We start from the raw sequence: 16558 nt of genomic DNA on the forward strand, positions 1-16558 counted from the left end.
ACATGCATGTAAAACTTTCTTTTTTTTTTCTATAATTTTGGCATGGTTCACCAGGGTGTTTTTCCACAAACCTGTTATTTTAACAGATTTGTTTTCCTGTCTCTGTTTGTGATTTTCTTCATCCTATATTCTCTGTTTGTGCCTTAAGATTGTGAAGCCGAGGCTTTTTACAGTTTTTTTGCTGCCTTGCTTTTACAGTGTTACCCATTCTGAGCACGTCAACGGCCTCATAAAAAACATCCTACCCTCCTTTGACTTTTTTTTTCAAATGAACAAATCTGATTGAGCAAATGCCATTACCTGAGTAAATGAATGTTTCCTAAAGAAATGGACAAGGTCTAACACTGTCCTGAGGGTAAATCTTATTATCTCTGAAAAGTCCAAAGAAGGGAAAGGAAAGATGGATGTGGAGCACTTTGACAGATGCCTGCATTTCCATAATAATCTGCTACATTTCAGTATCTGAGACAAAAGGGCCACCTGTCAAACTTTTTATGAGAACACAGCTTTAAGCTTTCCTCTCATGTATAAATATGTGTAATTCTGATAAGATTAATTGAAACACCTTAGTAAACAGTAGTAGGAAAACAATGGAAGAGAAAAAGAGGGAGACTGCAAGAAGAAGAGGAGATACATTATGATGGCAAAGCAAGAATTTTCAACTGGACTACCACCCTGTCCAGAATGGATGCCTAGGCTCTTTTCTTTAAGTTCAAAGTGTCTTGAATTGTAAATAGGGTCTACCAAATGCTCCCTCCAAAATAGCTGAGCAAATACGTTTCTGCACAGAGCCGATAAATGTGGCATTGAGCCTCTGACACCAAAGCCTCACCCCAATTTCCAGTGCTCTGCAGGAGATCAGATAGCCCTCTGTCATTTGATTTTCTACCTTATCTCATCTGCAACCATCTTTTTGTCTCATGCTGGGATACATTTTAAGAAGCTCATACTTCTCATATCTTTTTGAAGGACAAAAGCAGAATAATAATGAAACAAATAATAGCACCAAACGTTTAGATGGGTCACTTTCAAGTTCGATTGATCCCAAGTACAGATTTAGGAGTCTGAAATGGGTGCCTTTTATAATAATTAGACCAATGTGGAATGCAAATCCTTAGGAGAGTATGTGCTGATTGCAACAGTCCGTAAAAATCCCTGCTACTATTTATGATCACTGCCCCACTATGGATGACATTAGGGATCCTGTAAAGTAGAACATGATTCATATTTTGTGTACATCCCAGCCTTTGAGTTTTATAGTACAACTTCTCATGCATGCATCTTCAGCATGACCAGTAAAATGTCTTCTTAATAGCTGTTTTGTGTAAAGTATTCAAAGCTCAAAGCAAGGATGAGGGGAAGATGGCAGGAAAGAGGGGAGGTGTGGGTGACTTGAGGTGAGGGATCCTGAGACAGATGAAACAAGAGGGAGGGGAGAGAGAACAGAAAAGGAGTCAGTGCAAGGGGAAAAACAGAGACATTCCCTGGTGTACAGCCTGAGCTGACTGACTAGAAGGAGAGAGGGGCTGTGGAGAGGGGAGAGAAAGGCATGGAGATCAGCAAGGAGTGAGCGCATCAGTGTATGAGTGGCGTCTCTCATTAGAAGGTGCTGTCAGGGGCCAAAGAGCGGGGGCTGTAGGGACCCCACCTCTCCCTTCTCCTCCCTTCCCACCGGTCCCTGAGATCCAACAAGAAAAAAAAAGATTGATGAGTGATTCTAAGATAAACACAAGCCCCGGCCCCCAAAGGCAGCTCTGCAAAATGATGCATGCAGGGCTATAAATAAATGTTGTGAAAAAGAAAATGTTACAATAAACAACTAAACAATGCAAAGCAGCTGTTGCTTTCTTCAAATGTTTGTTTATTGTTACAGAAAGCACAAATCAACCCATTTTTTTTTTTTTCCCTACTTTGATGTTCGTTTTTCTAGCTGCGTTTCTAGCTGAGTTTCTAGTCATACTTGGGGGGGCAAGGCTAACAAGGCTTACCAGCTGCCTGAATATTTAAGCCTTCCTCAGTCACCCTGCCTTCTCAGCAGCTCTGGCAGGTGTCTTTCCCTCTCATTTACTTTGCAGGAGCAACAATGATGTAAATCGTTTTTCCTGAGCATGCCATTGCCTTTTTGAACATGTCCAAAAAATCTTTAGCTGTCTGGTTTAGCTGGAAATCAAATTATGTATACTACAGTGTATAGTACAAGATAAGTGATGCTGGAGCATTGTTCACTTTAAGCTGCAGTTGTTTTACGACATTGAAATGCAGGACATATGAACAATAATAGGAAGGGGGTATAAAGTTAATGCTGGTGCCTTTCGCTAGCGGTCATTAGGTGAGAGGCGGATTACACCCCGACAGGTTGCCAGTCCATCACAGAGCCCAGGCAAAAAATACTTTCTTGAATTTTCTTTTCCATTTCTAAAAGTCTGTGTTTTATTGGCGGAGCATGGATATATTTCTCATCAGCAACGCTTATGTGTGGAAATGAAATTTAAAAATATATTTTTGTTCAGAATTTCAAATTTTGCTATTTCAGACTAAATCTTCTTGCAGATAAGTCATAAGAAGATAAGCAAAAAAGAAGGTTATGAGTTTCCCTTTTGTATCACACACTGCTAAATTTGTGGTAGATATGTTTGAGTGTGTTTGTAATTTTGAAAGTACATGTCTCATGCACATTCAGTTGTTGATGCTGGAATGATCTTATGTAAGTTTGTCTCTGCAGAAAGTTTATGTCTTTGCTGAAGTGTGCTCATATGTGTTGAATGATGGAAGAAAGTGGAAATAGGCATTTTTGCAATGTCAATGGATCTGAAGTGATACCAAGCTATGCAAAACTGCCAAATACCAATACAAGAATACACAACTGAATCCACTAAACATACTTGTTACATATGTTACACTTTCTGTTAATTATGAACACAGAATGCAAAAAGCACCTGTTACAAATCTAAGTGGAAAGACAAATTATTATCAGACAGCTGCATTACATCATAATAAAGCAACAGGCTATGGTCTGGTGGAGAGAGAATGAATTATGAATGGGAGAGAATCTTATCTTTTCCCTGTGGATTTCCAAAACCACAACTCATTTAGTTTGGATGAATGAAAGATAATGATGGATCCTCTCTCCTTCACACACACCATTCTGCAACTCGCCTTGCAGTTGCCTTTATATAATTTTCCCTGTGAGGAATCTCACTGTAACTTCTGACAGCGCACATACTCAAAAAAGGTAGAGGAACACTTTGTTCATTGTCAAAGTGTGAATACCAGTGCTGAAAATCACCATGAAGAATTCTTGTTATCTAGGTGACTGGTGCATTTTCTGCTTGCCGGAAACTTGTGTCAGTATTCTTTGTTCGTCTCTGAAGTGAGTTCCAGAGCAGTGCTGTACTTTGCCTATCCTCTCATCTCATTTAATTTTTCTCTCTTTTGTGGTTCCAGGCCGCAGAATGGGTCGATGATACTGTACAACAGGAAGAAGGTGAAGTACAGAAAGGACGGCTACTGCTGGAAGAAGAGAAAAGATGGGAAGACCACGCGAGAGGATCACATGAAGCTGAAAGTGCAGGGAGTTGAGGTAAGTGGGGAGGGGGGGAGCAGAGTGTGAAAGTTGAAGGGGAGAATGCGGGAAAGAGCTGGGGTGGAGAGCCAGCCTTCATTCTGACACAGACAAACGAAGGTCTACACTGAGTTCTCCCCTGGCTGTAACGGAGACAGTCTCACAGTGCAGTAGACACATGTCTCCAAGGAACCACACCAAGAAACAATGCGGCACAACAATAGTTTTCCCTGGGAACCCAGCAGAGTGGAACCGATTGTTTGTACCTTATTAAAGCTGTGGTTGTTGCCTTTGCTCCAGAGAGCCTACATTAATCTTGCTGGCTCAAAGCAGCACTGTAGAGCAAGTGTTCCCTCACCTCAGACCAAGTCACTGCCCATACCAGCTCCTGCCATAAAATGGCCATTTGTATCATTCTCAGCCCACCTGTAGACCTACAGTGGCATTTATACAGTGTTTCATCACGGGCTGATTTAGGAGCCGTTATTGAGGCAAGACAGGACTCGTTGTTTTACTGTTTTAAGTAAGCAGCAGGACAAAAGTTTGATTCAGGTTTGTGTGACAGATTAAGTAGGAAGCACTGATAACAGAAGAACAGGAGTTGAGGGGCAGTCAATACAGAGATAAGAGGTTTGGGATTTTTGATCTCCATTCAGCACAAACCCGTGCAAAAAGTATAAACCTATGGTCCACATATCGGGAATGTTGTGTGTCTTTGTCACACAGTCTGACAAAGACAAAGCTTGGGTATTCTACCTTCGGGGCTCTGCTCTCTGTTTTGTCTCTGTCTCCTCTGCATATTTGTCACTCTAAAAAAATGGCCTCTTTTTTGTGTAGACGGTTCAGTGTCATCTGTGGTATTCAGATAACCTGCTCAGACTGCATACATCTATCCTGCTGGACTATGACAAATAATTTAAACTAGAGACTATTCTAGCTCCAAAGACGGTTAATTGGGCCAACTCATAATACAATCATTAAACGGATGTATGAAGGCTGATAGTTCTGATAATACTTAGCATGTAAGCTTACAGTTACAAAAGATTTTCTAGGCAGTAATTGTTGTTTTGCATCTGGCGTTGTCCTCCAGATCATCCAGTTTAGCCTGCAGCTAAATACATTGAGCTACCCGACTTTTTTACCAGCCCTCCAGCTGCTAAAAACATTGCTCATATAGTTCGGAGGTGATCTCTGTTGTCACAATTTTGTTAATATCCACAAGTTTTGATTTCAAACAAAAATGCACTTATTAAGCAAATCTCTAGTCCACTGTGTCATTGAAAGTATTAATTACTAAAAGAATCACCTCGTTAGACACTGGAGCCTGGGTGGCATGGATGTTAGCGTTCCTTGCTAGTTGGTTTCCAACCTGTTGGAATGTTCTCCAAGGTGGCTCTTTTCCCATTTTCTTTTCTTTGCTCGTCTTGCTCATTGTTAGCAGTGTAGTGAGTTGCAGTGCCATACATGAACAAAGTTTTGCCCTATAACTTTACTTCACTGCTTGATGAATGAGTGGTGGATGTTGGCCAGAGGTCCTTTAGGTCATGCCTAATCCATTCCTTAATAAACCAGAAGTCCAGTGATTATTATTTGGAGGTTGCACAAATAAATACAAAATAAGACCAGAGTAGTCATATTTAATTACATTAATCAGGCATAACATTATGACCACTAGTTAGGTGAATTACACTGATTATCTTTTATTCACAGTACCAGTTGGTGGGTTGTTCACATTAGGGCAGAAGTGAAACTTTTGACCTCAAAGTTGATTTTAGAAGCAGAGAAAATGGGCAAATATAAGTATATGAGTAACTTTTACAAGTTGTGATACCTTGACAGGCAGCCAAGGCTCAATGATGCACATTGGGAGAGAAGGATGCTGGTGTTGTTTCATCCAACAAACAAGCTACTGTAGCTTACATTGCCAAAATAGCTAATGCTGAAAAACATAAACGATAAAAAGGTGTCAGAATACACAGCCCATCTCAGTTTGTTACCCATAGAGCTGCAATGCTTCATGCCAGTCAGGATGCCCATTTTAACTCCCGTCCACCACCAAAAGCGCCAACAAATGTGCAGGTGAGCATTAGAACTGGACTATGCAGTGAAGGAAGCTGACCTGGTCTAATGTATAATATTTTTCTTTTACATCACATGTGCATTGTTTACACATGGCACCAGGATGAATAAGGAAGGATACAGTGTGATGCGTGAGACAATGTTCTTCTGGGGAACCTTGGGTGCTGCCCTCCATGTAGATGTCACTTTGACATTTACCATCTATGTAAGAGTGGTTGCAGACCCTGCACAGCGTTTGATGGCATTATCTGATCACTGTGGCCTCTTTTAGTCTAATAATGTGCCCTGCCACAAAGCAAAAAAGAATCAGGAATTGTCTAGGAGCACAACAGTTTGATGTGTTGACTTGGCCTCGAAATTCCCAAGATCTCCGTCCAATGAAGCATCTTTTGGATTTACTGGACAAACAACCTCTATTCATGGAGGCACTACCTTGCACCTCACAGGAATTTAATGATCTGTTGCCAACATCTTGGTGCCAGAGACTACAGAACAGCTTCAGGGGTCTAGTAGAATAAATGTCTTGATTGGCCAGTGCTGTTTTGGTAGCAAAATGCAAACCATCACACAACCAGGCAGGGGATCAGGATTAGATGACTGATCGGTGTACCAGTATATGCAGGTCACAAGGGCATAAGCTGTATCTCAAAAGCATTACACAAATATATAAAATATTGCAGTTGAACTGCAAGTATTAGATGCTGATAGTTGACTGCTAAACGTTTTTGTTGTTAGCAATAAAATTGTTGTTGAAATCATCAGGGTAATACACTTTAAGGTAAGAAGTATTTTGGTTTTATAAATTTTTAGTAAAAAAGGTGTTTCAAGATTTCAGATGTTGCAGCTAAGACCATTGTTCTTTTGATATTAAACATTGGTTGTTTTTCTGTCTCATGGTATGAAGAGAAATGTTACTTTGACTTAGTTTTTGTTCTCAAAATATGTGTATCCAAGAAACGTTTAGGGCATGAGTAGGGTTGTGTACAAACCAGTTGAATTAAGAGTGTTAGTCAACTTTTTTTTTTAGAAACTTTGGCTAAAAGTGCATTGATAAAACAGATAAAAATCTACCTGTAGATAATAAACACTGCTCTGTTGAGGGTTCAACAAAAACTGTAAACTGCCCCCTCATTCTTGCTGTTAACCAGCAGGAGTGTGTTGCAGGCAATTGTAGTTTATGTTTGTTAGCAGGTAACAAAGATGGCTGATACGTTCTGTTAGTCCTAACTTTTCACTCAAACCATTGCACAGTTAAGTATAACTGAAATAGCAGCAAAGATGTTCTCTTTAATTACTGTGAGTGGCAATTTTGTCAGCCAGTGTGCTTAAACAGGATCAGGATTTTATCAAAGAGGAACACCAACCTTGTAGCGCTGTAATTAAAACCATAGATTATTTGGCCACTTTTCAGTCAAAATGCCAGTCTCATTTTTTTCTGACCATTAAAGTGGGGTATAATATAAATGAGAGCAGTTTTCCAACCAAATTAAAATACAGTCTATCTGAGAGAAGAGAACAGGAGAGAATAAAACAGATGTAAATAAGCCAGGAATGACAAACATACAAAATACATAATATGTAATATATATATATATATATATATATATATATTTATATATATATGTAATATATATATATATATATAAATATATTTATATATATATATATATATATATATATATATATATATATATATATATATATATACAGAGGGCAAAATAAGAATCGAACAAGTCACTGTTTTTCTAAGTTTAAACATTTGTCATGGCCATTAAAGTAGGGTATAATATAAATGAGAGCAGTTTTCCAACCAAATTAAAATACAGTCTATCTGAGAGAAGAGAACAGGAGAGAATAAAACAGATGTAAATAAGCCAGGAATGACAAACATACAAAATACATAATATGTTATGTATATATATATATATATATATATATATATATATATATTTATATATATATGTAATATATATGTTTAAACTTAGAAAAACAGTGACTTGTTCGATTCTTATTTTGCCCTCTGTATATATATATATATATATATATATATATACTCCATATATATATATGTAATATATATATATATATATATATATATATATATATATATATATATATATATACAGAGGGCAAAATAAGAATCGAACAAGTCACTGTTTTTCTAAGTTTAAACATTTGTCATGGCCAATGACCTAAAATTTCCACATATAAAATTACAAAGCAAATTATTCCACAAATAAAGTTATGAGTACAATATTGGAATGACACAGGGAACCTAAATTGTACATACTGTCTGAAGTTTATGTTGTAGAAAAGCTGTTTTTGGTAACAACAACTTCAAGAGATGGCCTGCATGGAGACACTACTTACATGAATTGCTCAGGTGTGATTTTAATCCATCCTTCAATACACCAAGGTTCTGGTGTTCCTTTCTATGGGCTCTGACCTTTAGTTCTTTCCATAGATTTTCAGTTGGATACAAGTCAGGTGATGGACAGAACCATTGTAGGAGTTTGCTATCTTTCTGTGAAACACAACTCTGAACCTTAAGGTTTGATAGTATTAAAGTAATTTTCTTTCAGCTGGCAGAAATCTATTGTTATAAATGGTATAATATAAAATAATTTAGTTAAGAAATGTTCATTATTGGGTTCTTTCTCTCAGTTTTTGTACAGATGTTTTACTCTCAGGTTTTGTATTCTTCACACTTCTTATTTGTTCCAGTAAATAATCTGCTTAGCTCTGCTTAGCTGTCATGCTGCCATGTCCAGCAATCTTATTTGCATTGGCCTAAATAATTCCTAACAGGCAACATGGCAAATATGTCAAACAAATATACACTTGACAGTTTGCCATTATTGTGGGAGTTTTGATATACTCTTACTGAATGTGGGAAAGGCAGATGGGGAACAGGTTTAATAATTGTTTAATGTGCAATGGCTCTTTACATAGTCTAAAAGAGCATATTGCATGTCTATAGAAATATCCAGATCTCTATGTTTATTATTATTGCATAATTATTTATTCTTTTGCTGACCAGTTTTGAGGTAATTTGCCAGCCTGTCAGGATATCAAACTATGGATACAGAATTGCATGATGCAGTGCTGCATCACTGTGCTCTTAGGCCATACCTGAAACAAACCAATGCAAGATGTAAATAGAAAAACTTACCAAGGACTCCAGGATCACATATGAAATTATTTTAACTGAATCTCAACTATGCTTCACAATGTACACAGAAATCCAGGTCAGACATCAATATGTTCCCAAGTTTTCTCCCAAGATGTTCCACAAGCCAATGAAGATCTGATTACAGTTGAGCAGACAGCCTCAACACTGACTGTAATCTCCAAGATATTTTGGACAACAAAAAAATTACAGTGGTTATTTGCCATGGAAATAATGAGACAGAATTGATTTCACCAAATGTTTAAGTAATTGCCAATCAAGATCATCGGCCACATTTCTTCCTCAAAGATGATGGGTCCCTACTATCCTTCCAGTTTTTAATAATCGGTTGGACAGTTCTTAACCCAATTTTGGTAGTTTCTGCAATGTCCTTAGATGTTTTCTCTGCTTGATGCATGCCAATGATTTGACCCTTCTGAAACAGACTGACATCTTTTCCACGACCATGGGATGTGTTTTTCGACATGGTTGTTCAAGAAATGAGAAGCAACTCATTGCACCCGTTGGGGTTAAATAACTTGTTGCCAGCTGAAACATAATTGCCCATGCAGTAATTATCCAATGGGAGGCTCATATCTATTTGCTTAGTTAAATCCAGGTGGCAACTTTTTTTTTTTGGCTAGGCAGTGTATATTGTTTATGTAAATAATCAATTTATTATTATTGTTATTATCATGGTAATAAACAGGATAATTTTCATATCAGCAGTAGGAGTATCTGAAGTTCACAAAAGGATTTAGATATTTGTTATTTTTTTGATACAGCAAAAATGCAATATTTCAATATATCTAAAAATTTGTAAACCTTGTGTTTTAATATTTACTGTTGCCTAGTAATGATATTTAGGAAACAGCACACACAGACACTTAAACAAGTATCACAAAATTCTAGCAATAAGAATATACAGCTTTCTAACAGATTTTGCAATTACAATCGAAACTGAGTTAAATATATACAGGTCCTTCTCAAAATATTAGCATATTGTGATAAAGTTCATTATTTTCCATAATGTAATGATGAAAATTTAACATTCATATATTTTAGATTCATTGCACACTAACTGAAATATTTCAGGTCTTTTATTGTCTTAATACGGATGATTGTGGCATACAGCTCATGAAAACCCAAAATTCCTATCTCACAAAATTAGCATATTTCATCCGACCAATAAAAGAAAAGTGTTTTTAATACAAAAAACGTCAACTTTCAAATAATCATGTACAGTTATGCACTCAATACTTGGTCGGGAATCCTTTTGCAGAAATGACTGCTTCAATGCGGCGTGGCATGGAGGCAATCAGCCTGTGGCACTGCTGAGGTCTTATGGAGGCCCAGTGATGCTTCGATAGCGGCCTTTAGCTCATCCAGAGTGTTGGGTCTTGAGTCTCTCAACGTTCTCTTCACAATGTCCCACAGATTCTCTATGGGGTTCAGGTCAGGAGAGTTGGCAGGCCAATTGAGCACAGTGATACCATGGTCAGTAAACCATTTACCAGTGGTTTTGGCACTGTGAGCAGGTGCCAGGTCGTGCTGAAAAATGAAATCTTCATCTCCATAAAGCTTTTCAGCAGATGGAAGCATGAAGTGCTCCAAAATCTCCTGATAGCTAGCTGCATTGACCCTGCCCTTGATAAAACACAGTGGACCAACACCAGCAGCTGACACGGCACCCCAGACCATCACTGACTGTGGGTACTTGACACTGGACTTCTGGCATTTTGGCATTTCCTTCTCCCCAGTCTTCCTCCAGACTCTGGCACCTTGATTTCCGAATGACATGCAGAATTTGCTTTCATCCGAAAGAAGTACTTTGGACCACTGAGCAACAGTCCAGTGCTGCTTCTCTGTAGCCCAGGTCAGGCGCTTCTGGCGCTGTTTCTGGTTCAAAAGTGGCTTGACCTGGGGAATGCGGCACCTGTAGCCCATTTCCTGCACACGCCTGTGCACAGTGGCTCTGGATGTTTCTACTCCAGACTCAGTCCACTGCTTCCGCAGGTCCCCCAAGGTCTGGAATCGGCCCTTCTCCACAATCTTCCTCAGGGTCCGGTCACCTCTTCTCGTTGTGCAGCGTTTTCTGCCACACTTTTTCCTTCCCACAGACTTCCCACTGAGGTGCATTGATACAGCACTCTGGGAACAGCCTATTCGTTCAGAAATTTCTTTCTGTGTCTTACCCTCTTGCTTGAGGGTGTCAATAGTGGCCTTCTGGACAGCAGTCAGGTCGGCAGTCTCACCCATGATTTGGGTTTTGAGTGATGAACCAGGCTGGGAGTTTTAAAGGCCTCAGGAATCTTTTGCAGGTCTTTGGAGTTAACTTGTTGATTCAGATGATTAGGTTCATAGCTCGTTTAGAGACCCTTTTAATGATATGCTCATTTTGTGAGATAGGAATTTTGGGTTTTCATGAGCTGTATGCCAAAATCATCCGTATTAAGACAATAAAAGACCTGAAATATTTCAGTTAGTGTGCAATGAATCTAAAATATATGAATGTTACATTTTCATCATTACATTATGGAAAATAATTAACTTTATCACAATATGCTAATATTTTTAGAAGGACCTGTATATATTTAACTCAGTTTCGATTGTAATTGCAAAATCTGTTAGAAAGCAATGGCAATGCAAAGCCTGTGTCATAAACAAGGTGGTGTCTGTCTGCAGGTTAATTAGCAAAATGGTACTACAAATATGGTGGTAAAAACTGAGACATAAACATTGTTTTTCAAAGCTGAAAATCTGGGCTAATTTGTGTCCATTCATTTATGTAGAAATATGTGAAATGTGTGTGTGTGTGTGTGTGTGTGTGTTCACCCACATTCACTGTCTGTAGCCTCTAAAGATCTGACTCATGTCTTTAAACATCTCAGCCCTCCGACTGACAGAGCTCGCTGATGAGTGAGGTGATCCATCACCTCTGAGAACTGGCCTCTGATAGAATCTGTGACCCTTCATGAAAGTCATGTTCACTGTCAACAAATACAAATGACTGGATCTTTACCCTCTGCTCTGTGAATATGATGGCGGATGATTTAGAGCTATCCATTTCCACGCTAGACTTTATTCTGAAAACTACTTTGTTTTAGAACATTTTTAATGTCATGTATTCTCAAAGTAGGAAAAAAATAGTTGATACACCTTACCTCGCTTTGCGAAGGTGTTCATTCATGCTCTGCTGTTGCTGCTCAGATTACCCTGCCACCTAGTGCTTAATAGAGGTCCTGTGGTTATTACATGGGCCAGGTTTAGTGCACATTGGGGACAAGTGTTGTGGATGTGTCAGGCCAGTGATGTTCTGTACCTCTGGTGCAGGAGAGGCTGTAAATATAGGTGCATGGGCCTTCTGGGGGCCACGAGATGTATTCTTGCATAGCTGGAGTAGATGTCAGCCTGTGCTGTTGCTGTCCTCTCTACTGAGTAGTGCTGGCTCAGCAGTCCGTGTAAACCAAAGCCCTACTTTTTTCTAAACACTCTCTAAGGTGTCCATCTTTTACTGCTTTGTGTGTTCTTTGCCCCTTTTTTCTCAGTTTCATTTAATTCATCAGCTAGACTTTTCAGTGCCTTTATTACCCTCATGTATATCTGCCTCTTGGATAATCCCTGCCCCCTGCTTTCACGCTGGTCCAAGTCCACTGTCCACACAGACAGAACCTTGAGTTGGGCGGTATTGCTCCCTGTTCCCTAAAATTGGAGCGCAGGGCATGTTGCGGCATTAGCGTTTAACAGGCCGTGAAATAGCAGCCTGCCTTCCTGACGTCTCCCCCATCACTCCAGGTGAGTTGGCCAGACGGCTGGATAAATGAGCAAGCAGAACTCGTATCAACCAGTATGCTTTTAGGGAAGTAGAGAAGAAACGTCCATCAGTGATTATCTCATCCTGCTTTCTCTATGTTCAGGTTGATCACCAGCTCCTGACAATGGTCAACTCACATAGTTGTAATTCTAATGTTGGTCTCCTGCTATCACTTTCTGATATAATAGTTTTTTGTATATGAATTGATTAATATCAAGTTTACAGTGCCTTCCAAAAATATTTACATTGCTTGAACTTTTCCATATTTTATCACTGCCATAAACTTCAGTATATTTTATTATATTATTATTATTTTATTATTTTATTATTTTATTATTTTTATATACCAATACGTCTATAGTTCTTAATTTGTAAATGGATGGTAAAAGGGTACAAGGTTTTCAACAATCTTTTGTGAGTGAAAATCTGCTTGTTGAAAAGTGTTTTAGTAGTTTCAGTCACCTATGTTCACACAATACCCCGTTGAACCACCTTTTACATGAGTTTTACAAATCTCTATCAAATTCAGTCAGTCATTTTCTACTGCTTATTCCATAGTGGGTGCCTATCTCCAGCAGTCTATGGGCGAGAGGCAGGGTACACCCAGGACAGATTGCCAGTGCATCGCAGGGCAACACACATACAACCATGCACACACTCATACACCTAAGGGCAATTTAGAGTAACCAATTAACCTAACAGGCATGTCTTTGGACTGTGGGAGGACGCTGGAGTAACCGGTGAGAACCCACGCATGCACGGGGAGAACATGCAAACTCCATGCAGAAAGACCCCTGGCCGGGAATCGAACCCAGGACCTTCTTGCTGCAAGGCAACAATGCTACCAACTGTGCTACTGTGCAGCCCTTCTCTATCAAATTGATATCAAATTGATTGCTAGTAAGCTAATATCGCTAATAAGCGATAATGTTCGAATTTGCAAAAGATTCTTGGTTGAATTTAAGTCTGGAGTTTGCCAGGACCATTCTAACACAAAGTGTAAATATGTTTTGATGTAAATAGCATTATAAATAGCTCAGTTCTTTATCTCATTAGAAAATCATTGCTTCATATGATGCTGACACTACCATGCTCTGAGAGGGTAAAATGTGTTCAGAGTGATGTGCAGTGTTAGTTTTCCACAAAACCACACCTTCTTCTACATGTTTGCCATGTCCCCTACATGGTTTGTAGGAAACTGGAAACAGGGCTTCTTGTGGCTTTATTTTGCTTGGTCTTCCATAACAGCCAGATTTAGGGAGTGCATGACTAATAGTTGTTTTGTCAGTAGTTTTTCCAGCTTAGCTGTGGAGGCTGTGCCTTCCAGGGTTACCATGTGCCTCATGACAGCTTCTTTGAATAATGATCTCCTTATCCAGCCTGTCAGTTTATGTGGACGCCCCATGTCTTAGTAAATTTAGTGTGCTATACTCTTTTCCTTTTTGGATGATTAATAGAACTGTCCTCCATGAGATGTCTAAAGCTTGAGAAAATATTTTAGAAGCTTTCCCCATTTTAAACTGCTCCCTCTTTGTCCCTGAATTGTTTGGTGCATTCCTTGGTCATCATTATGCTGTTTATTCACTAATGTTCTAACATAAGCTTCTGGGTCCTTCACAGAACAGCTCTTTTTTATTCTGAGACCAAGGAGCACTCAAGACGACTTTATTTTCTGATTAGCTAACTTGTGAAGGCAACTGGTGGAATTGTATTTTATATACATTGACATTTGTCGTTGAAATGTGACAATCAGTGAAAAATTCAAGGGTAAGAATTTGTTTTCAAAGCACTGTATCTGCACAGCACTGTGCAAATTTAAAATGACCCCAATACTATTATAGGCAGTAATCTGCCTATATTGTGGTTGTGATCAATGATGAGCTTTTTATTTTTTATTTTGAGTTCATCAGTTTTTTTTCATTCATTTTTAGTGGAGTTGTTTTACTTGACTATAGCCACATATTTTGCAGTGGTTACTTAAAAAAATTCAGAAGTTTGATTAAGTAAAGGACAAAAAACATTAGTCTGAAAAGCAATACCCACAGACTTTGAACAGTATCTGAAAATCACATCTTCAAAAATATTTGAAGACCTAAGAGACGCATCCTTCAGTAGATCATGTAGTGTAAGGTGTCAGATAAACATGTCTTTAGGAATCCCCTCATTGGAAGTGATATAGTTGTCATTTGTCAGTATCAGACAATCTTTGCCTTTACAAATTCAAAACTTAAAATAATTAACATGTTTTGTCTTTTTTTTTCCAGGCTTATGGTACCAAAGCGCCTTAAGGTCTTATCTGAAATTCATTCTGTCTCATTTCTTTGTCAACAAAGCACTAGTTAATCTCCTGAATTTAGGAGACTTTTCCATTCCTGAAGGATTTAGGTAATTATTGGTCTTAAAATATAGAAAATATTCCTATTCAAATTAAATGACTAAAAAGGAGCTAAGACTCCCCTCAAAAATCTGAAATTCATAACGTCTTTGCAACTATTTCTCAAAACTATTTTAAAGAATTACCAGAAGTTTGGCTCATAGCAATTTAAATACAAAACAAATGTGAGATAGATATTACCACGGCACTTCATTTCTTTATAAATTACCAGAGTTTTTAACTATGTGCATTTACCCTCTCTCACAGATCTATATTCTGCCTCTTGTTAAGCTTCTACACCAATTCTTCCACCTATACTTAGCTGATTATCTGTTAATGTACACTCAACCACCATCTCCTCCACCCCTTCCATCCTTTCTCCCCATTATTCCTAAGCTTTAATAAACTTCCTCAAACACGTATCGATTTTCTCTTAAGTGAAGGTGGCAGTGCCTCTGACTTATTTCATTACCACAGGCTAATTATACCGATTGAAATGAGCTTCTGTTCTTAAGGTGTGCTGTGTTGCTCTGTGCTTCAATGCTCCTCAGATCTTAATGCCAGTACAGTGCTTCGCCAATTCCCCAACTCCCCTTCCTGTCTCTGCTTCACCCGCCATCCTTTCCCCCCCACCCTTCACGTAAATAATCAGCTGGAGCATGCTTGGGGCCCGTAACTTGTCATTTTATGTTGGATCCACCATAATGTGTGATTTCAACTGTGCAACTGTGCAATGAAGGAAGGTAATGGAGCATGCTGGTGGCTCAATCGGCTTTGTTCATTGATAATAATGAAGACAAATGTCAAAACATTAGTTGCTAATGTTGTAATGGAGTGGACGCTACTGGATGCTACACTGCATTGGCTTTCAATATCACATGACCTTCAACTCTTCGTTTCTTTGTGTTCAAGCAGTCCGGCCTTTGGTTTTGCAGAACAATCAAACGATTAAAGATTTTCCCTGTTTAGGGAAACACATCGGTCTAAATTCAGTGGAATGACTTGATGGATAATTTCACTCCATTTTGTCTGCTAGTTTAAAGTTTTGGTTGGCAAATATAACATTTTGCAATTTCAAACCCACATGGGTGAGTGGTGTCGGTAACTTATAATTAAACTGGACGCATATGTGTGAAATAGAGTTGCCCTGGGTGTACGTATGTGCATTCAGTTAGTAGCTCTGTTATAGAGATGCAGTGGCTGATAAAACCAGATTGTGTGTATGCAAGAGTTAAGCCACTAAGCAAACCCGAGTTTCTGTAAGTGCGATGACACCTTCCGCCCCTGATCCAAGTGAGCTGTGAAATTAAGATCAGATCACTAACACAGGCAATGATCAAAGCAACAAAATTTCAAATTCTACATTTTCATTCAGACTTACCTGCTGTCTGCTTAGGTGCAGACAGCTGAATGCTTGCAAAGATGTCAAATTGATTCCTGTTCCATCATTTCATCTCCTATCCTAAAGCATTTTTACTGATTGTTTTTGATTTTCTTTTCTAAAAACACACAACTAGCTCCTCACTTTTGAATTACCTGATTGTGGAGGAGTTAAAGACA

General features: G+C 38.7%; 1 protein-coding gene and 1 long non-coding RNA gene across 7 annotated transcripts in view; one reads left to right on the top strand and one right to left on the bottom strand.

The window, feature by feature from the left end:
• camta1a (calmodulin binding transcription activator 1a) overlaps positions 1 to 16558 on the top strand; it is a 492714-nt gene that overhangs the window by 277085 nt on the left and 199071 nt on the right. For all 6 annotated transcript variants that reach the window (XM_047362441.1, XM_047362449.1, XM_047362482.1 and 3 more), the window contains one exon: positions 3445 to 3580. In XM_047362441.1, coding sequence (XP_047218397.1) covers positions 3445 to 3580 — 136 coding nt within the window. The remainder of the gene's footprint in view (positions 1 to 3444; positions 3581 to 16558) is intronic.
• On the bottom strand, positions 1321 to 16515 carry LOC124866611. The gene is made up of 4 exons (XR_007037863.1): positions 16380 to 16515; positions 5394 to 5501; positions 4869 to 5121; positions 1321 to 1678 (listed from the first exon to the last, which is right to left on the bottom strand). It is a non-coding gene; the product is annotated as an uncharacterized LOC124866611 (long non-coding RNA).

The sequence above is a fragment of the Girardinichthys multiradiatus genome, chromosome 1, assembly GCF_021462225.1.
Source record: "Girardinichthys multiradiatus isolate DD_20200921_A chromosome 1, DD_fGirMul_XY1, whole genome shotgun sequence".
Classification (NCBI taxonomy): domain Eukaryota; kingdom Metazoa; phylum Chordata; class Actinopteri; order Cyprinodontiformes; family Goodeidae; genus Girardinichthys; species Girardinichthys multiradiatus.